The sequence below is a fragment of the Gekko japonicus genome, unplaced genomic scaffold (genome assembly GCF_001447785.1).
Source record: "Gekko japonicus isolate JY-2015 unplaced genomic scaffold, Gekko_japonicus_V1.1 scaffold3056, whole genome shotgun sequence".
Lineage (NCBI taxonomy): Eukaryota > Metazoa > Chordata > Lepidosauria > Squamata > Gekkonidae > Gekko > Gekko japonicus.
The window spans coordinates 152,169-175,225 of NW_015167628.1; the positions used below are offsets into that span (position 1 = coordinate 152,169).

At 46.5% G+C, this 23,057-nt stretch overlaps 1 protein-coding gene across 1 annotated transcript in view; it reads left to right on the forward strand.

Annotated features, from left to right (window-relative positions):
- The window catches only part of LOC107112847 (opsin-5-like), a 34,235-nt gene extending 22,844 nt beyond the window's left edge, over window positions 1-11,391 (forward strand). Inside the window, exons 4-5 of the mRNA XM_015414046.1 lie at window positions 6,782-7,110; window positions 10,804-11,391. Coding sequence (XP_015269532.1) covers window positions 6,782-7,110; window positions 10,804-11,391 — 917 coding nt within the window. The remainder of the gene's footprint in view (window positions 1-6,781; window positions 7,111-10,803) is intronic.
- Window positions 11,392-23,057: the final 11,666 nt, after the last annotated feature.

A 23,057-nucleotide genomic window follows, 5' to 3' on the forward strand; every position in this document is an offset into this window, starting at 1 on the left:
GAAGCTTAACATGGGAGTCCTATGAGGTGATTCATGTAATGGTTCTAATACATTACACTCCCTGGCCCCAGGCAGGCAGGGGTGGGGAGAGGCAGGGAGGAAGCAACTTACCCTCCCTCTTCTCCTGCCTCCTCCTGGCTGAATGAGGGCCGGAAGCGGGGCGGCCAGAAGCAGGGGGCGGGGCTTCGTCATGTGCCCCACCCCCCGTACCTCACTCGGGGGAACTGCGATCCCCCACAATCCCCCCCGAAATGACCTCTGCTTCCTGTTCTCCCCAACCAGGTGTCTCCAGCTGGTTCAGTCATAGCATTCATGAACCCCTTCTAAACGACCAGGAGGTTCCCCCCCCCTTCTGAAGGACGAGAGCATTTAGGCATTTTTTTTTTGTTCTTTCACAGTCACACTCTTATAATCATACAACAATTTTTGTACAAAATGAATAGTGACTTTGGCTTGCTACAACATGAAAAGCAGCCAGTAAGTGCCCCCTCCCAGGAAACAAGGATTATTTACAAGGACAGAACCAGACGACAGAAAGCAGGAATTAATTAATTAGGGTGAAAATAAAGCAACAAAAGGAAAACTGGAAACAGAGAGGGTATTTTAATGAAGCAGATTTACTTAAAAGGTTTTTTTAAACACACACACACCCTGCTTGTGAGGATGAATTTTCCATGGCTTTTGTTTTCAGATTTAGCCTTGGGTCACTACACAGCTGCATGCAATCTCTGTACTTGCAAGAGGAATGCATGGATCTTCTTCTCTTTATCCCCATTTAAATCTCTCTCATCTACTCTTATCTTTCCCCGATTACATTTTAGATTACAAGCTCTTCAGGACAGAAGCCCTGTACTCTGTGGAGTTCCATGCCATCTAATGGCATGATAACAAATACACTGTGAAATACCCACTCTTAAACTGGAAGAGATTCCTTACCGAAACAGCCTTCTTTATTAAAGATGTGCTGCTACTGTTTTGGTACCTTGGGCTGCTTCCCCATGGAGGTGCAAGAGTGTGCCTCTCGCCACAGCAAGCAGCACGGGAGCAAGCAAGAATTGTGCCTACCCACTCCCATTCTTGCGCTATTTGCAGCTGCTGCTACCCCCACCCTTGCTCTTCTGTCCTTCCCTCTTTTCTCCATCCCTCCTACACAAATGTGCAGATGCAGTGGTGGTTTGACCAGAATCCCTGGGGTCCAGAACCCCTCCTTATGCTGCCCCATGGTGCAGCTCATCAGGGAAAGAAGAAAAAAAGCTCTTTAGAGGGCTAAAAGGGGGAGAAAGGTGTGTCACAACCAGTGTTCCCTCTAAGCTGAGTTAGTGTGAGCTAGCGCACAGTTTTTTAGCCTCCAGCTCACACATTTTTGTCTTAGCTCAGGAAGGAGGGCTCCAGAGCAAACTAATTTATGCAGTAGCCAAATTGCTTGCTCACAACTTTAATGCCAGGAGCTCACAACGTAGGATTTTTGCTCACAAGACTCCACAGCTTAGAGGGAACATTGGTCACAACTCTGTATTTTTTTGAAAGCAGAACTTAGCGACTACAGGTGGGTGCTCCACCTGCAATCACCTCACAGTCCCCCCCCCTTAAAACCAGATCAAAACAGATTTTGTTTTCCTCCCCGTTAAAGGAGAAAGCCCTGAGAACACCATGAGTCATGCTCAGAATGAGCACAGTGACATGTGACAATGATGCCAGTGATTCCCCTTGAATCCAGGGGCTTCCTGCTTTCCATGTGAGAAAAAATCCCCAAGAGGAAACTAAAGGGGAATTTGACCAAGATGTAGAAACCACTCTACTGTGCTGTCTGACTCCAAGAGGTCCATTTCCCACTTCTGATCATTGTCCCGATAAGAGTGTGTCGGGTGGAAAGCAGGCAAGGGTCCTTCTGTTACCGGCAGCTCCAACACGTTGCTTTGCAAGACCTCTGTGTGATCCCTCCTCTCCCCCCAAAGCAAACGGGAGTTACTCTTGCATACTGAGAGGATAATGTAAGCCTCACATCTGAAGCTTTCTATCAGACCTGACATTAAAGGTAATGTGTTGAAAAGGCTTCTGAAAATATTTGCCAGTGCTGGCTGGTGGGCGCGTGTAAATATGCAGTTTCGTGCTCAAAGGGCTATTTGTCAGGGTGTTTGCAGCAGCTTTCCACAAAAGGTGAGGAAGGAGGCCATGCATGCAAATAGCGCTTTTCCCAGCCACTCTTTGGGGGGGGAAAGGTCGTTTGCAGACAACATAAATCTGGAGACTTAAAATGTAAAAATCTTTACCCACAACAGAGTGTTAGTTATCGCTTCCTAAGATCAATTTTCTTAGAAAGGAAAACTGAAAATAGTGGTTATTCCAGATAATGTCGATGACTGAGAGTGAGAGGGTGGAAACAGCTCCTAAGAGGGCCAGATCTGTAAAATGCAGGCATGCGCTCACAACAAAGCCTAATGAGGAACAACAGCCACAATCACTGACAAAGTAGATTCCAGTCTATGAAAGCTGAGGCTGGAATAAAAATGGGTAAGTCTCCGAGGTGCTTATTTTTGCTTGAGGGGGGAAAAGGCTCTTAGGAAGAAAACTGAATTCACAAGCTAGTTGGACGCTGGTCCCACAAAATGGTACTGGCATGCAAACTGCCCAATCCCAAACAGAAAATGTGAATTTACGCTAGGAATAGGCAAGCCAAAGGACTCAATCAGCCCCTGCCTCAGGTTCCCATCTGATGTCCAGAGAAACCCCCTTTCCTCTGCCGCAAGACCACATACACCTGGTACTCAGTCTAAGGGCTCCTGAACACCCTTTTCTTCCTCCAGCATGAACAGCCTCAGAGCCTTGGTGGAATTTTCCCCTTGGGCAACTCATGAGCTCATTGCCACGGTCAAATGTGAATGGGCTGCTGTGGAGCACAACGGGAGCCCTCCACCCAAGAATTTGCCCCAGGATTTCACTAATTGTGACTGTTCTCTGTCCATGTACAGAATAGCAGCTGGCAGAGAGAAAGGGGTTGAAGAAGGGAACTGAAAAGTACGCAGACGTAGAGTGATTTCAGCAAAGCGTACTTTATTCGATCAGGAACAAGACAACTTTGGCCGGCTCGCAAGCCGGCTTATATTCCCCGAGAAACCACCACCCAAAACACACCTCCACTTCCCAATAGGTTATTTACAGTGGCCCAGAGTCCCATAGGCTCTCGCCCGGGAACCTAGCCCCCTGACTGGAGCGGGCTAGGATCCGCATAGTCCATTGTCTCTTGGAGCGAAGCTCGACATTTGTGCCTGACCCAAGCTGGCCACGCGGTCTGGACTGGATACATTACAGGAACCATCTAGCTCCCTGCACAGAACACCCAAACTCTTAGTCATGATAAGGCACAGTAAGCTGAAGAAGCTCCTATCCCAATGGTGGCAAGAAAGGCACTGAGGGAAGAGGGCACTGCTCCTCCAGAGCATGTGATGGTTTTGATGGGGGGAAACACGCTCTCGTTCTGGAGAGGGTGCCCCCTCAGCTCCTAGAAGCTAGAAACTTCTATCCGTGGCAGGTTTGCGGATGTGCAGTCCCAATGTGTGACTGCACAGAAGAAGGAAGATGCATTAACCAGTGCAGGGCAATGGCTTTCTACTTCACACCCTGCTTATAAGTCACACCTAGAGCCATAAAGCTGGGAAGAATAATGTAACAGGTGGAAATCTCTTCCTTTGGGACAGGAAGGAGCAGTTAAAAGTTGGGGGGGGTACAGGTTATTTAAACCCAGGAGAAGTACTCTCACCCTTCTGGCTGGAGCAGCCCTTTGGATGGGCATAAAGCATGATTTGATTTGATGTATTAAGTGTCTACCCCGCCCTCCCGGCCGAAGCTTTTACCTGGGGACTCCATCTTGCCCATATGGCAGGGGATGATGGAGAGAAAACCCAACCATGAGAAGTAAAGTAATAATGAACTTCAAACTACTGCAACATCAAGGAAAGCTAGCTTGCCCTATTTAACCATCGTCAGAAGAAGAACCCTTGCTCAACCTGAAATGCTGAAATATTTTTATTCATTTATTAAACTTCCTTGTATTTGAATGCTCTAAGCCTGATGTCTGGGAAAACACCATGCCATTTCAGCCTGGCTATCCATTCCCAGAGCATAACAGTTCAACTTTGTACAGCTGTGGTAAACAATGTTCCGTCTAATTTCCCCCTCTACTGAGCGGAGCAGTTTACATCCTGAGCAGAATATAACTGCTGTAATCTTAAAATGGGCAATGGGCAGTGCAAGACCCTGTGTGGCTTCAGATTGCCGCTGAGCGGGGCTTCCTGTGTTAATGAGCGGCCGCTCACGTGCACAGCTTAGAGCAGGGGTGTCAAACATAAGTCCCGGCCCCCCCCGGAACCAGCCCGTCCAAGGCTCTTATGCGGTCCGCAAGCAACTAGTACAAGGGAGGGGAGAGTGCTTGGGGGAGAAGTGGGAGGAGCCAATGTTCCCTCTAAGCTGTGGAGTCTTGTGAGCAAAAATTCTACTTTGTGAGCTACTGGTATTAAAGTTGTGAGCAGGTGATTTGGCTACTGCATAAATTAGTTTGCTCTGGAGCCATCCCTCCTGAGCTAAGACAAAAATGTGTGAGCCAGAGGCTAAAAAACTGTGAGCTAGCTCACACTAACTCAGCTTAGAGGGAACATTGGGTGGAGCCACTCTGATTATGGTTTAAGCACGGCGGAACAACCTCACCTGCAGCAGTCAAACAGCATGGGAGAATCTGCCCAGTGCTGCACCGCTGGCTCTCCAGTCTGCCCATGTAGGTTTTCCTTTGTGCACACACACCCAGCCCATGGGGCCTTGCAGATAGGATACAACAACTTGGAGCTTACCAGCTACTATCCTTTATACAGTTTATATCTCCTGTACCTGGCATTACGTTTTATGGCACACATGGCCCGGCCCAACAAAGGCACATTTATGTCAGATCTGGCCCTTATAACAAATGAGTTTGACACCTCTGGCTTAGAGGGAACCCTCATGGTAGATCATTCCTGTGCTAACTTGTGGAACGAAGCAGGAAGGCACAGAAAATAGAGCCTTTAAACCACAGGGACAGAGTATGACTCCATCTGGCAGGAGAGATACTCTCAGATTCATTGGTGGCAGCAGGCTGTTACCCAGTTTGGTTTTGGCACCTCTGGGGAGTGAAGGACACAAGTAGCATTGCCAGGCAGAGACTTGGGACAGCCACTGGTGCCCAGACACCTCAGAAGGCAGGACAGAACAGGGAGGCCAACCAGAAGGAACAAGGCAGGGCTTGCAAGTCTGTTCTCTCACCAAGTACCTGAATTCTTCCATTATATGATGACCAACAAAGCTGGTTTTTTCCTTTATGAAGAAAAAGCAGCCTTTTTCTAAATCCATAAGAGGATCATAAATTCAGTTTTAAGAGATATATGTGTTTGGGTTAAGTTTAGATTTCATTTGAAACCAGGTTATTTTTCAAAAAGGACGTTATTATAGCTGAACTTAAAAAAATAAAATAAGATGGGATTTAAATTTTGAAAACCCTATTTTTAAAAAAGTTTATTAAAAAGTCACATATTAAAGATGTTATATTGCAATGTACAATGGAATACATATAGATATAAGCTATCCATTATTTTTTTCACCCTGAATATGCAATAAACAATATTGGCCTTTAAACAAATTTGTCTACAGACCCATCTGAGATCAAAACCATCTCAGACCCATCTGAGATAGATACATTTAACTACAGCTGGTGTGTGAAACAAGAATTCATTTTATAGATGATCAGATCTTAGTTTGCCTTGACAAATGCTGTTTCCGTCTTTCCCCTGCAGAGACCTGGTTGGAGTCCCAGAATGCATTTCTGCAAAGGCATCACTGAGAAACAAACTGAGATTTAATCCAAAATGAAACTATAGTTTACACAAACTGTGGTTAATAAACTAACTTCAACCCATAATTTCAGATTCTGATTTGACATACCCAAATTAATAATTTCTCTTCACCCAAACTTTTAGATGAAGGGTTCCAGTTTTTTTGATGGTCTGCTAATAATTTGAGTATTTTTAATGGAAATCATTAGGCTGATTAATGTTGTTTTCATGCTGTTGTCCTGCCCTTGGCTGGCTGTTGGATTGTTTTTATGGCTTGTTTTAATACTGATCATTTTGAAGGTTGTTTTTATGATTTTATTGCATTGTTTTTACTAGGTGACCTGCCTCAAGCAGGTGGCATTTTAATTTTCCAAAGAATTTTTTTTAATTTATTTTTTTATTTTAACCTTCAACTTTATATCCCGCTCGAATCCTCTTTTTCACAGAGGGATGGAGTGGCCCATGTTTGGATGAATTATACGATCTGTAGAGAGTTTAAGATTAAGAAAAAGGCAATCCTATTTATGTTTGTATGTATTATTCATACGGCTTTCAGCTTTTTTATTTGTGGCTGACTACAATATTGTTACTCAGTTCTTCTTGTGCAACTTTCTTATTTGTGTTTGCTTGCAAGTAGCCATTGGATTTTCCTGTTTCTAATATATACCTTTTTCTATGTAACCGTACATGCTTTTCTATGTAATTTTATACATTTTTCAAAATAGATCTTTTGTATATTTTTCATTAGTAATAGTGGGTAGTTCCCCCCCCCTTTTGTGCTGCTGCACCTTTTTGTAGGTGAATTTAATTAAGCCATGGTCTCGTATGATGCTTAAACCAAGTCATAATGTCATTTTTATAAGTCAGGTTTAAAAATGCTTAAAAACGGGGCATAATTTCTCGCTGTCTCTCTCTCACTCCCATAGGCAATAGATTCTCCTCTGCTTATGCTAGGGCACTGTTAGCATGCGTCTGGGCTTATGCCCTGATCTTTGCAATGGCGCCTCTAGCTGACTGGGGCAGTTATGGACCAGAGCCATATGGGACCGCCTGCTGCATCAAGTGGAAAGTGTCAACTAGAGAAGCAAAGTTCTACATCATGGCTCTCTTTGTCTTCTGCTATCTCATCCCTTGTGTCCTAATCATCATCTCTTACGCACTCATCCTTTGGACTGTCAAAGTCTCCAGAAGAGCAGTAAAGCGGCACATGTCACCCCGGAGCAAGACCAACACTGTCCACAGTCTCATTGTGAAGGTAAGGGAACAGATACATGAGTGGTCACCAGGACTGTACCTAGGGTTAGGTCAGTAGGTGTACCTCCCTGCACTGAGCACTGCTTCACCCCACTGTCTTTAAAACATAGGCTTTAAAAATGTGACATTTAAAGATGGCAGTTTGGGGGCGGGAGTGTAGAATGGGGAAAGATTCAGGTACAACAAACCAAATCCTCTTCCAGCTACTAAGTAGGATTGCTGGAGTCCTGATTGGGACAGGGGTTCCACTGATTTCGGGGGCTCCAATCCACCCCTGGCCAGTTGGCCGGTGGGAGAAGCCCCACCCCCAAACATTCCCCTCCCGCATCAACGTTGTCAGCACGATAACGTCACCCTGAAGTGATGTCATCATGCTGGGCATGTCGCACAGTGATGCTCTAGCATTTTGGCTGAAACTCTATGGTTACCAAGAACATGCCGAGATGGACCTGGAAGCCCCATGCTGGAAGCCCGGTAAGACCTGGCAACCCTATGTGATTGGAAACATGCTTAAAGGGGATAAAGAGTAACCTAAAGCAAGGATGGCTAACTTCTTCAGCCTAGGGCTAGATCCTTTCCAGTCATGATGCCTTCTCTGCCCACTCCTGCTTTAAGAAGGTCTGGCTTCAGCTGGAACCACTGCAGCCTCATCTGGTGAAAAAGGCAGGGTACGGGCCTTTACTGTCACCCTCTGCAAATATAATTTTCTTAAGCCTCTTCTTCACTTTCTTAAAGGTTTCTGGCTCAGTTGCTCTGAAGCAGTCCACTCTAACTATGCAGTGACTTGTTGGCAAGGGCTAATGTAGGAACAGATAAATAGAGATGGATAGAGAAATAATTCTTAACCTTACCCCAAAGTGTGGATAAAAAAGAAATCATGTAAGGGGGCCAGGTTTGCAGAGACATTGGGGAAGAAATGAGGGCTTTATCCCAGTGTGTGTGCAGGCCCAATTGGTAGCTGGGGTTAAAAGGGAAGGAGTGAGGCCAAAGAGAGAAGAGAAGGACTAGGGTGCTTGCTAGGGTGCTCCCTCCCACTTTTGAAACCATCCAGCAGGGCAGCTCAGAGAGAGCCAGTCTGGTGTAGTGGTTAAGTGCGTGGACTCTAATCTGGGAGAACCGGGTTTGATTCCCCACTCCTCCACCTGCAGCTGCTGGTGTGACCTTGGGTCAGTTACAAGTTATTTCAGAGCTGTTCTCTCACGAGCAGTCCTCAAAAGAGCTCTCTCAGCCCCACCTGCCTTGTAGGGTGTCTGTTGTGGGGAGGGGAAGGGAAAGGAGATTGCAAGGTGCTCTGAGACTCCTTCGGGTAGTGAAGGGTGGGGTATAAATCCAATCTCTTCTTCTTCTCATTGGTGCCAGAGGTAACAAGGAGGGCAGGGGCCACTGCCCCTCCCCCAAATAATTTGTAAGGTATTAAACTGAAGTTGCTTTATGCAGTTGTGGAGCATCACACTGTCTTTTAGTATCCAATAAGGTAGAGAAAGGCAGGGTATAAAAACCCTTCTTCTTCTTCTTCCCGCCTCCACCCATGGGAAATACAAAACTATCCCCTGACCGTAGAATATGCTTCTATTTTGTTCCTTCAGAACTCCTGGGGAACAAAGTACAAAAAATCCCTTAGTACAGATTATTTTAAAAAATGTTTCTGTCACACAGGTTTCTATATGCCATGTAGAGAAAAAATAATAATATGATACATGCATTGAAGCGGGCAAAGGTAAAATATAATCAGCACTCCAATATGGTTTGCTCACTCAAGTTGCACGGCTGTCTGTCTTGATTTGACAACTTAATTTAACTGTGCATTCCTCTTGCTCTCCAGGTTCTTGAGAATTTTATCATTGGTACTTTGGGATTGCTTATCTAAAAGCAAGAGGAGCTGCAGAGCTTGTTTTTCATCTGACTGGGTGCACTTACCAGTTCATAGGTTCAAATAATTAACATTAATTAAAGACTAGTGCAATTAATACACATGCAGACAGAATGCTATTTTGAGCTGCATATATAGCCTTCCAAAGTGAGGTTAGGGGGGGGGGTGGCATCTAGATCTCTCAGCTATAGTCCTCTGCAGATATTACACTGGCATTCCCTTCACACAGATCAGGAGCTTGCTAACAACCTAAGAACATAAGAAAAGCCTTGCCGGATCAGACCAGTGGTCCATCTAGTCCAGCATCTTGTCTCACACAGTGGCCAATCAGTTCCTCTCGAGGTCCAACAATGGAGCTTAGAGGCCAAGGTCTTCTCCTGATGTTGCCTCCTGGCACTGGGATTCAGAGGCAGACTGAACATGGAGTTTCCCTTTAGTCACCATGGCTGGTAGCCACTGATAGACCTCTCCTCCATGACTCTGTCCAATCCCCCTTTAAAGCTGTCTGTGCTTGGGGCTATCACTACACCCTCTGGCAGTGGATTCCACATTTAATCATATTACAGTAGCACAGTGTGCATCATCACTTTATTGTGTGAATAGGGCCAAGTGTGGATTTTCCTTGTGGGCGCAGCTTTTCATCAGCGGAAAATTGACACATGGCTCTATTCACACAATAAGATGATTGTGCGAATTGTTCTAATGCAACATGCAGCTGGCAGGTTTCCTCTCTGCATGTACGCCAACATAATGTCTGTAATAACGCCATGATGAAGCTCTCCATTTCCTGGGCACTTAGGGAGGATGGTTTGCCGGCTTTAAGGGAGAGACTCTGTGAAAGCAAGCCAGTTCCCATACTTAGGGCTCATGGGTTCATGGCACGCAAGGAACTCGTTTTCCACTTTAGATGCATTTCTTTTGATATGGGACCACTTCAATAGCACCGCAAATTGGAATGCACAGAAAAACACACTGGAAGGGACCGTTTTCCTTCTTATCGCCACCGGGAGGAAAAGAAGAAGAAGAAGAGAAGAGATTGGATTTATACCCCGCCCTTCACTTGGAGTCTCAGAGCAGTTTACAAACTCCTTTCCCTTCCCCTCCCCACAACAGACACCCTGTGAGGTGGGTGGGGCTGAGAGAACTCTGACACAGATTTCTCTTTTTCAAGGACAGCTGCGCCAGAGCTTGTGACTGACCCAAGGTCACATCAGCAGGTGCAAGTGGAGGAGTGAGGAATCAAACCCGGTTCTCCTAGATTAGAGTCCGCACACTTAACCACTACACCAAAGTGGCTACACCCAACAATGCTGGTACTGAAGTGATTCCCTTCTCTACTATGAACTGCAGCAGATGAATGTAGTGCCGGTACCTTTGGGGGCACGTGTGCACCACATCATGCTTTCGCACTGCTTTCATGGTCACACCCAGAAGCCAGAGACTCTGGGACTTTGGCTCCGTTAGGCAGGCTGTGGGTCTCGAAGAGATTCCTCTGCAGCAACCTCACTGCAATTCCCAGGATTCTCTGGAGGAAGCCTTAACAGTTAAAGTGGTATAAAACTACCAGTGTCTGTAGTGTAGCTATTCCCCTGGCATGCACTGCAGAGCTCGTTGGAACTGTTTCCAGAGCACTGTGAAGATGTGCCAACAACCTGAGCCTGGTTCCAGATTTTATACATATGCTGCAAATGGTGGGTATGATGAGCCAAGCATCTAATGGGATTCCAAATTGATAGTGCTTGCTTTTGGAGAGTTGGCACAGGCTGCAGGGCTGGCAGGCTCTACCACTTTCATGCTGCTTGTTTCCCCCTCTTTGTCTTCCAGCTCAGCATTTCTGTCTGCATTGGGTTTCTGGCTGCTTGGACCCCATATGCCATTGTTGCCATGTGGGCAACCTTTGGAGATATCCGCCAAGTACCAGTCCTGGCTTTCGCCCTCTCCTCCATCTTTGCCAAGTCCTCTGCGACCTACAACCCTCTGGTGTATCTGCTGTTCAAGCCTAACTTCCAGAAGTTCATTTCCAAAGACCTGTCACTGTTGAATGCCATCTGCACGGTCTTCTGCTGCAGCCGGCCGAGGGTCATCGCCCTGCGCTCCTTCCATACCCAGGACGGCAGGGCTTCCGTGAGGCTCTCGACTCCTTTTGCCGAACACCGCGGGTCCTGCAGGAATTGCTCTGACACCTTTGAATGTTTCCGTAACTATCCCCGGTGCTACAGGCTGTCTCCAAAGGCCGACACAACATCCAAGACTAGCCCACTGGCGATTCTGTCAAACGGAAGAGCTTGCAGGCCAAGTCTGAAGAGAACCATGCAGGTCATGGTGCTTGTGACACGGAAGAAGACCGGGATGGGGACTGTGAATGTGGCAGGTGATGTTCTGCCTGCCAATATTGTGAAAGACCTTATGTGAGCATGGCGAGAGGCAAGGGTTTAAAGGCAGGGGTCGGCCCCTTTCTGCCTAGTTCAATGGGAATGTTTTACTACAGCATCAAAATCCATCATTTTCCCATATGTATGGTGGTTCCCAAAGTATGCTTTGCAGGTTATACGATACTGCAAATCTGACACCAGCGTTTATCAGATTATTTCTTTTAAAAAAAAACAGTTGTAATTTTGCACTGGCAATTTTACACCTGTTTTTTTTTTAAAGGGATACCAGAGTAAAAACAATTCTGGATCGTCTGGGTTTTTTTTGTTTTTGCAGTGATTGCAGTGAGAGTCTCGCAGTGGCTAATCAGATTGTGTGGCCCAAATGGAGACTGGCTCCTCACCACTGATGCACTGCTTTGCTTTTTGTGTCGGTTGCACAGCTAATGGGCAGCCAACACATGGCAACTGCAGCCAGAGGGGAGGGGCCATTCCTCGCAGGGTTACATTCTGAATCCGGTCAGACTGTGTGAGCAATCAGGTACACCATTGCTTATCGGGTGGGTGCAACTGACCTGCGCTGCAAGGTGGATCAGTTGCACACCCACTGTTTGGCCAGCCCATGCAATCAGCACAGCAGGTGGGTACAATTGCTCACGCAGCCATAGTTTTGGTGACTGCAGCTGTGTCACTGCTGGGGTCTCCTTTGCCCCATCATCCTCGAAAACAATACAATATAGTCCCCTCCTGTGCCACCTCTGACAGGTACAGAGACACAGCTCATGTTCTTTGAATTACTTGTTGGTTTCCCCCATGTTCTTCTTTGTTTTGTTTTTTTGTTAATACTTAACAGAAATCATGGTGCTAATCGCGGTGCTAAAACCAACCAAGGTGCTAAACCAACCAGTCTCCAACAGTTGTGTAACAATACTGAAATCATACAGATTCCCCACCGATACCTGGGGAATAATGTCACCAGTCTACCTCACACAATAGGCTCATGGAGGCAGAACACCTTAATGTCTAGAGCACTTGGAGGTTTCATGGCCTTCTGTATTACTGCATCCATCAGTCCATCAGTAATTTGGAAAGCAGCAATCCATGGCCTAGAACCCACAGTTCAATAGGGAAGGTCACTCTACACCAGAATGTATTTTATTGCCACCCAAAGGCAAAGACGACACTGGACTCCAAGGACACAGCATCGTTTACAGTTGGAGTTTAGTTATACACGTCTAGTTCTTATACTACTAGCTCATTCAGTATTTTGGCATCATTTTCACATTAACAGAAGGCAGGACATTCCCTGATACGAAGGGGCCGCTGCTGGAAGACAACAGAGAATTTATTGATGATATGGATTACAAGGGCCCTGAAGCCAATGAGATTTCACTAGCATTCTAATGAACAATTTTGTTCTCAAAGAAGAACCATACCACCATGGAATAGCTACTCTAAGCTGGCTAGAACCATCGAGGAGATAAATTTTATTGCACCTTTGCCTGAATCGACAATATTGTTGACATATATATATATGTATCTGTATAGATACACACATACAAAATGATCTTTAAAGTTTATGCATATATGAGGAGATAAAATACAGGTTTTCAGGCTACAGGGAAGACAGTGTAGAGAAGAATGTTCACTTCTTTTCAATAAATTGGAAGAGAAACAGGGGTGTGTGGCATGCACTTAGCCATTCAGTCAGCAATTGGAATTATGTGATCCAAATGGGGGAACCAGAAAAGAAATTGAATTCAGTGCCCTCCAGAAAAATTGGAACAGCATATGGAACAATAGCAAGAAAACTGCAAGCTAAATGAATGGAGCACACGCATTATGGCTGAAACGAAAGGCATACTGTACAAGGAGTGAGAAGACGTGACTGAGTTGAAAATGCTATAGAAACATAACTAAAACTCAAGGTTAATGTTCTTCATTATCTTGTGTCCTGCACAGTGATTGTGGGGCTAGGAACCTCTGCTTAGGAATCGTTTTCCTGACGTTGTCTTCATTTTAGCCTGTGACTGTGGGTAACGAACACTGATTTCCTTGCAGATCAGCTCCCCAGTTTGGAAAAGGAGTCACTGAGCCTGGCCAAATTCTCCTACAGAGAGAGATTGCATACAGAACTCTTAAAACGACTGGATAGGAAATGCTGTCACAGTGATTAGAACGGCAAAACCACTAGAGGGCTTTCATATAGGAACATTTGGAAATTAAAAAGGTATCCCTTAATATATGGTGGTGGAAACTGTTGCCAAGTCACAGCTGACTTATGGTGACTCCATTGGGTTTTCAAGGCAAGAGACATTCAGAGGTGGCTTTGCCATTGCCTCGCTCTGCAACCCTGGACTTCTTTGGTGCTCTCCCATCCAAGCACAAACTGAGGCCAACCCTACTTAGCTTAGGAGATCTGACAAGATTGGGCTAACCAAGTCAGGGTGTCCCTTTATAGCAAAAGATTTGCTGTACCTCATTTACCACTACACTCACAGCAACGTATTCCTCATGTCCTCCAACCCAAGAGCCAGCAGTAGACACTTGCTTCAGAGAGAAATTAGTTGAAGGATGCAACCCTATTTTCAAAATCTTGGGGCAATCCAGCAGAGATTTCTTCTACATGAGTCTCAATGAAATGGACAGGACTTGTGCAAGAAAAGCATCACTGCATGCTTGGCCTGGCTCATTTCCATGGGGCTTATACAGGAGAATTCCTGTTGAACTGTACTCTGAATTACTACTAGGGATGGGCACAAACCGCATTTTTGCAGTTTGGTTTGTGGCTGAACCACGAACCCATACAAACAGGGAGGTTGGTTCACAGACTGACCTGGTTCATATGGGTTAGTGAGCCATTTAAAGTTTAAACCCCAGCTTTCTGCTCCCTGCTGCTTTTTGCTGAGCTGTCTTTTTCACGAAGAGCACAAACCGGCATGAACTGCATCAAAATTCGTGAAAGTTCGTGGTGTTTCTTCAGTTCCTGAACATTGCTTCACAAACCAGGAACTGGCAAAAATTCATAATGAACTTTAGTTCCTCAGCCGGTTTTTGCCCATCTCTAATTACTACAGCCCCAGTCGCACCTTAGATACTGACAAAAATTTTGGCAAGGTATGAGCTTTCAAGAGTCACTGCTCATGCGACGGCGCGCGTGTGCTTTGCGCGCGTGCGCACACACACCCAGCCTGCTCCCGAATGGGACGGAGCCTCCCGTGCCGGTGAGTTTAAAAGATTTGGCAACCCTATAATGAACTCCTCAGCCGGTTTTTGCCCATCTCTAATTACTACAGCCCCAGTCGCACCTTAGATACTGACAAAAATTTTGGCAAGGTATGAGCTTTCAAGAGTCACTGCTCACTTCTTCAGATACTGCTAGAATGTGAGTCCATCTGTCCTATATATTGGAAAGTGGAGTGATTTCAGATACCGAATGGCATTAGCAATAGCACATGAATGACAATAGCAGGTATGATTGGATTAGATATCTGAAATCACTCCATTTTTCAATATATAAGGACAGATGCACTCACATTCCAGCTGTATCTGAAGAAGCGAGCAGTGACTCATGAAAGCTCATGTACCGTGCCACAAATTTTGTTAGTCTCTAAGGTGCTACTGGGCTCTTTCTCTTTTGCACTTCAGTAATTTGTCTTTCTTCTGTCATGGAACTGAAGACAGCATGCATGGGACTCCAGGATTAGTTAGAAGCCAGTTGTACAGACTGTGTGGTCTTTCTGGGATGTGGACTGCCAAGAATACATGGACCGATGCTTTGGTTCATGGGTATTTCTGGAATCTGAAAAAAGACGGTCACCTTCAAAAATGATACACAGTTGGACTTTTAAAGGCCAACACTAAAGCTGCACAGAGCATTGGTTCATTATGTAAAAGCTCCAGACTCAATAGCTCCATGGTGGAGGAGGACTCTGGCACAGCGTCAGAGTGACCAGGGGATTTGTTTAGATCCAGGTTGAGCACGGTCAGTGAGGTGTTTGAGAAGAGCTCCTAATGCTTTCGGATAATAGTTTTGTTGTTAATGTACTTTTGTCATCTCCCTACAACCAGTATCATTATGGTTGTAACAAGTCTCCTCTGCAGATTTTGCACTTCTTATTTCATTCTTGGGATCATCTCAAAATCACTTTCCCAGTCATCCATCCGTCACCTTGTTCTGACATCATTGCCTGCAAGGAAGGGGAGCCATCATCCCACCTATTTTGGCAACGTGGGCTGGCTGAAATTGCAAAGCGATCAAACCACTTGCTCAGTTATCACTGCAAAGGAATTTGGGAGCTAAGCTGGAGGGTGGGATAGCAATCCAGAGCCAGCAGTGCTTAGACAATGCTTGCCGCCCCCCTCCTAACCCTTAATGAGATGCTCATTGCCACTGTACAGTCTGTCAGTCGTTCAGTATCATTAGCAGTCATGCTGCTCCACCCCAGAATCTGCAGCTCACCCAAGAGCCCCAGAGAAGAGTGTGGAAGAAACACATTAAAACGCTTGATGAAGGAACGGCTGAACTATTTGCTCTCTAGTGAGCCATCAGAAGAAAAGAAGATCGGCCACCGTCTGCTCCGTGGCTGCCTTGCTCTATATTCTTTCCACAACGTAGGATAAATGACTTGTCTCTCCCTGTATCCTGTAATCTGATTCTCATCTCCTTCTCCTGGATGCCTTCTCTCCAGTTGCAGGCATTGTTATTCTCTATGTGAATTCCCGTAGGGGGAGGATAGTTATCTTCTTGCAGGCCACCCAACAGGATTTTGGAGGGCACTGTGAAGATTACTTTGCCCTCTACTCTGGACACACATTGGAGGGGGACATCACCTGTGTGCCCCTTTTAGCACGAGAAAAACTGGGGCAGCAGAGATGACCGACTTGCACAACAGTTTGTGCTAAGCTGTGGGCAGATGAGCCCCAAAGAGAAGCCGGGCAGCCTACCGACTTGGGATGTCATGGTGCACATATAAAGCTGCCTTCTACTGAGTCAGACCATCGGTCCAATCAGCCCAGTACTGTCCTCTTCACCGGGCAGCAGCTCTACGAGGTCTCAGGAAAAGATCTTTCCCAGCCCTGAGATTCTTCGAGCTGGAAATGCCCAGAATTGAACCTGGGAACTTCTGCATGCAGAGCATGTGCTGCTATACCACTGAGCTCTGAGCCCTCAAAACTACCTACCTTTGCTTCCACTTGATAACATCCATTGTGTTTATTCAGTGATGAGTAAGGCTAAGAAGAGGAAGCCAAGTTTAAAAAATGAAGCAAAAACAAAAACCTACTCAGTGGGAGTTGGGCCAGGAAAAAAAAAACCACACGAAAGAAATCCCAGACAAGACCTGAAATGCTTTCCTCTTGTTTAACTGGGGCACAGAGCAAGAAATCTGTAAGCACGTCATTACTGGCAAGTAATCTCCTCTGCTTCACTGAAGCCTTTCTTTACACAGGGGAGATAATGTCAGAGGAATCGCTACATCCAAGGAAGACAAGATGAAGGGATACAAAGGAAACACACACATACACACACACGCACACACACCAAAAAACCCCAGTGGCTTTTGCTGTTGGGAATGCGTCTATCCGACAAAGCAACATGGGTACACCTATGAAGACGCAGACAGGAACCTTCTTTTTTGCCCTTTGTAGCAGAGGGTCATAGTTCAGATCAAGACCACACTGGAGGGTTCCTGTTCCTCAATGCTACCCACGTTTCAAAGGAGGGCCAACTGAGGGCCGGCCTCGTGCAATATATTAATTGAGCGTTTTGCTAACTGTTTCGGTTCTTAGCTAGGCTAACTTGCCCACTGCACCTTCTTTGCAAAGGTAGTATGCAAACACACAGCTGGTGTATGCAAAAGAAAAAGAACAGAATGATGTCATTACTGAGGCATCCACTAGATGCTCTTGACTAGGAAGGAAAGTTTCAGAGTCCGGGCTTTGGGCCCTGGAAATGAACTGGAGTGAGCTTCCATGCAGTTGACAACTTAAGTAGGGTGCAGCTCTACTTAATAATAACACATGGGCAACCGAGAGTCCCTCTCACTGAGCCTGCCTGCACTGCACTGCAAATCCAGACCTTTGGGGATGGGTGGGGGGTGTTCTGTATGTGGTGTTGTAAATTACCCCCAGCCGACAGTTGGATACGAAAGACCAACTCCGACTGGTCCATGGATCACAGCCTCTTACAAGGCAACTGTGAAGTTGATCGCAGTCTCAGCATCGACCATGGGTGTTTGGTGAGAGGCTGCATTGTTGAGTGCAGACAGGATGTGCATGTGCAGTGGCAGTCTAGGTGAGCCGGGGTCTTCGTGTCTGGTTAAAATAAGGATAGTGGCTTGGGCTGCCAGGTTTCCAATCAGGCACTTCTTTTGTGTCTTCCAACAGCACCTTGTAGAACAGGTATTAGACGACATGGGCAGACTCACTGGGAAATGTACGAGTGGGTGACTGCCATGGAAGGCTGCTGGCAACTAGGTAAACAGCACCTTGTAGAACAGATATTAGACGACATGGGCAGACTTACTGGGAAATGTACGAGTGGCTGCCGCTGACTGCCATGGAAGGCTGCTGGCAACTAGGAGCAAACAGAGCTAAGTGCCCCTGCAGGGTCCTCTCAACTTGGACTCAGTTTGCAGCCATGATGTAGACTTGCCTACATCTGTAGTCACGATCCGGGCCTGAGCCGAGTGGACCCTGTGAGGCCGCTTGCCTCAGCTTGTCCCAGGGCCGTTCTAACATCCCAGTCCACCCCTGCTAGCAGATGATAATGCTTATCTCCTCTTCCATGAAAAGTTTCGTCTGCCGACTTCTACAGGTGAAAGTGCTGTTTGAAGACACAAGGGCAGGGTGCTGTTGGAAGACACAAGGGCAGGGCAGGGCAGGCCCTTGCCCTGGGGCAGCTGGCAACCCAACCGGTGCCCCAGTTTGAAGACCCATGTACCCCTGGCCCCTTGTGGCCTGTGAAGCAAATCTCCAGAGAGGACACGAAACTTGTCCACCCCAGAAGGAAATGGAATCAGAGAGCAGAAAAGCTGCCTAGCTATAGTTGCTTGGTATCTCTCCCTTCTGAGCTGTTCTTCACGTAGTTATCTCTCAAGAGCTTTAGTATTATTCAAACTGAAAGAGAAAGACCAATAATGCAGACACTTTGTGTATTTGTGCTGGCGTCTTCATTGAATTCCAAGCTCCCGTGTAGATGCTTTGTCCCTAAAACCCCTCTCGCTGTCTCCATTGGGTAAAGTGTTCTTCTCCCTCGCTTGCTGTCCTTAAAACTAGCATGTAGCATTGTTGTGGGTTGTCGGACAGTCGCTGCAGGAGTGGCCGCACTTCCGCAGTGTTCGTAAAGCAATGGCTATGGCTTTTCTTAACCGCCAGCCGCTCAGAGGCTTGTAAAGCACTTTGGGATCCATCAAGATGGAAGGAGCTTTCTATATGTATCCGCGTTAAGCCAAGAAAATACTGGTAGTAGCTCTAGCTAGCATGGCAAAGCATGAGTCATGCAATATGTGGCAGATGCCTTGGCCCATTGGTGGTCTCAGCGAAGCTGCTGTAACAAGCTTAACTGTCTATCAATGTGAGTGGGACAGTGAACAAGAACGGGATGGGACTTCCAATTCGTCCCAGATTTCCAGGACTATCTATAATGCAAATGAAAGCACCCAGACAAAAGCAGGAGCACACACAAATGGTTAACTGAGCCCAGATTTTGCAAAGTGACACGCACATTGCCAACTGAACTGCCATAATGTGTCTTATTGGGGTCCACAGTAATATGCAAAGGCTGTATTAACCATTAGCCTTACTATGCTATAGAAGAGAGCCCTGGCACAAAGGAAGCCCATTGCAGTGGCGTAATCACCAGGAAGTGCCTCTGTATTAATGCCGCCTCTCTTTCTCGAAAGGCCGTGCTTCCTGTTTGCTTTAAAAGCAGCCTGACACAACAACAGCTTTTCCTGGCACAAAGACCACTGGAGGAAACAGCTTTACCTCCTATTTTTTGTGTGTCAGGCTGGAACAGGGTCAGCCAACAAGGTAGCAACCCTACTCAGTATGGAGTGAGTTGGCAGGCTGCAACCCAGAGATCTTTCTTGTGGTGTTCAATCTGTTGCTGGATCAAGAGACTAGAACAGCTGTGCTATTTTTCACCCAATTTTCTCCTGGTTCTTATGCTTGTCCCCTTTCCCTGCTCGCTACAGCCAAGTCCGATTCCTGGAGTGCTACAATGCAGGTCAAGGAGAACAGGCCAAAGGACTTCGGGGAAAGGGAAACAGGCAGAAGAAGGCACATTTCAAATTTGGTGGCAAATTAAGAGAGGTACAGGCAGTCTCTGGATTGCAGCCTGGTAACCCTACCTGCAGCATATGCTGGATTTTCTCCCTGCCCTCGGTTCTTTGAAATCTTTCCACTGTTGTGACCAGGGTGGCTGTCTCCTCATCACAAGAGGAAATGAGTGGCTAGGTAGGGAGAAGAAAGATGGGGTACCTCATATTACAGTTGAGCTTAGGACCCTAATTTTCCTTTGCCAGGTCCACGTGAACATTTTTATGCAGACACTCAAATCTTTGCACAACTTGGGCCTTAGACATCTAACCACTCACCACGTCCATGAGACTCCTGCCTACAGGAGGCCAGGTTAGGCACAACGTTCTGGGCTTCCAATCTTATTGGTGCTATGCAAAGACAACCTCTTAGACCAGGGTAGCAAACGAGAACACATCCCAACTGTTTGCAAGCATTTTGTATACCCTTAAAAAGCTGGAAATCCCACCCCAAACCTGAATACCTCACTCCAGACTACCCAGTGGCTGCCAATGAACTACCAAGGGCTACAGCTGTGGCTTCCACAGCACCACCCCTGCCACATAACAATACCGAACCCTTCTATTTCTCTGCTTAAGAACTCCGTTGTTGTGCAGAAATGGTACTCCCCCTCCCCCAAATAAATTTGCTCGTGCAAAACTCCTATTAAGCACTGGTTCAATTAAGTGTGAGTCTTTGTTCACTGCGCTTCACCTGCTGCTGAACTAATATAGCTGCTAATGTGAGTCCCTTCAGGGCACAAGAATATGGAAAGGTTTCAATCTCCTCCGTTAATGACACCATATCAAGGAAAGGGGAGGACAGCTCATTTGTCAGTGGCTGGGGACGGTGCTTGAAGCTGGGAAAGAAATGCGCTGTCTCGACCAGAGGCCCCCTCCCCTCCGCAATACCAGCCAAATTCCCATTTCAGCTGATACGGGATCATTCCTGCATCTTTAAATACAAACAAATGGCCAATGAGGCTTGGCTCTAAGGCTGTCAACCTGCCACTGTCTCTGGGCCTTTAATTGCTGCTCGAAATGCCAGGCCATTAGCAGGCAACACTGTTTTATCTCCAGGCTCCTGATTTCTGCATACCAATCTGCTGCAGGCCAGGTAGCTTTTTTCCTCTGATCAGCTGGCAACCTTCCTTGGATCAAGTAATAGGTTTGCTGCCTTTTAACCTGGACACAAGAGTGGATGGGCAGGTGGAGCACCTGCTGCCTTATGTGCAGTTTTGATGGGAGATTTCAAGGGTTATCCAGGATCCAGGTTGCTAGCTAGCAAGAAGCAAGTCATATACTGCTGACCAAAAAAGAGACACCAGCTAGTCCCACTTTGGGGTATGAGTGCTGTCCTTGTGTCCAAGTTTAAAATCTAAGAAGAGATGCATACAACACACAAGAGGGGTGGGGGAAGGAAATAACAACACTTGGCATTTATACAGCTCTTTCAAATGGTCCAAGCACTTCACAAACACAATTCTTCTGCTTCTCATAGCCCTGTAAAATATATTCGTACTCTTAATCTGATGATGCAGTGGTGGTGGGGGGTGAGGCCAAGGTTCGAGCTACACCTTACACCTGGCACGTGGTTGCCATGGGGATTTGCAGCCATACAACAGTTGTGCATTCCCTCTGGGAATTGAATTCAGAAGTGCCACAGGGGCCTGGTTCAGACTGGGATCACAATGCTGGTTTTTCCAGCCTGAAATGGGCCTGGGGGTGTTATTTGCCATGTGGGAGGGGGCTGCACAGGCACTGAACACTTGAGATGACATCTAGGTGAAAGGAGGGGAATGACTGAAGGCAAAAAGAGAAGGGGACAGCAAAGGATGAGATGGTTAGACAGTGTTATCGAGGCAACAGACATGAAATTGAGCCAACTCCGGAGGACAGCGGAAGACGGGAGGGCCTGGCATGATGCGGTCCATGTAGTCCCAAAGAATCAGACTCGACTGTGCGGCTGAACAACAACAACAAGCTTGAAGATGGCTCGTCTTGGAATACGGTGTCTGCTGGCTCCCCACCACCACTGCCACTGGCTCTGCTCCCATGCTTTTAACAGCACCCAGACCACCGATAAAAGGAGGGGAATGACTGAAGGCAACAAGAGAAGGAGACAGCAAAGGATGAGATGTTAGACAGTGTTATTGAGGCAACAGACATGAAATTGAGCAATCTCCGGAGGACAGCAGAAGACGGGAGGGCCTGGCATGATGCAGTCCATGGAGTCCCAAAGAGTCAGACTCGACTGTGCGACTGAACAACAACAACAAGCCTGAAGATGGCTCATCTTGGAATGCGATGTCTGCTGACTCCCCACCACCACTGCCACTGGCTCTGCTCCCATGCTTTTAACAGCACCCAGACCACCGATAGAAACGTGGCAGGTGAAGACTGGCTGGCATGAAAACAAGCAAGAGGGGAAGCCTTTGCGTGCCACATTTCTTGGTGGTGGGATGTTTCCAAAAAACAGTAAAAGAAACCAATGAAAGACGGTGGCAGTCCTAACTGGGAAAGGACCTACTCCATGAACACACAAAGCCTTCCTAGTGCGTTATTTCGGTGTGGGCTGTGCATGCTGTCCTTGTTCCTGACTGCCATGTATCGATATCACAGTCTTATAAGCCAGAGCACATACGACTCTATTTATTTAATTTGATTTCTAGACTGCCCTCCCCCAATAGGGCTCAAGGCGGTTCACAACATTCAATAAATATACCGTATCATTCCAATAAACACAATCATAAAAAAAGAAGTTGAAAATTAAACCACAACAATCATACTGTTCCAGATGATGTTAAATATTCGTATCCTACACCCTGGAGGGGCAGAGAAATGAAGGATAAGGACAAAGGAACATCTCTGTCTTACAGGCCCTGCGGAACTGCGTTAGGGCTTTATGCTATGTATTATGGGGCTAGCCACAGGATTAGGATATTTTTATTTCCCAGATTCAGATCATATGCAGAGGTCTTCACATGCATACAGTTCTATGTATGTGCTCTGCCCAGACTTTCAAATCAATGCATTCAGAACATGGAATGTGGAGAAGGCGTATGACCCTACTCTGCCATATACACTCTGAGGTAATGCGTGGAGGCACTTTAGTTCAGGTAGTTTCTCTGACCAGACAATTCCTAGCCAGCAGATCCTGTGTCTCTATCACATTTTGAGTGAACGAGGTCAAGAAAAAAAACCCACCCAAGCAATGACATTTACCTCCACATGGAGGTTTCAATCCAGTTTGCGTCTATATTGGCAGGTTCCTTCCTCGGAGCTTCCAAAGGACTCCAGCCCCCATTAGTCCTCTTTCCTTTGTTTCATTGTCCTGACAACATTCTTTATGAAACCCATTTCAATATGATCTTTCCTGTCACAGCACAGTCCAAACACATTAGCGTAC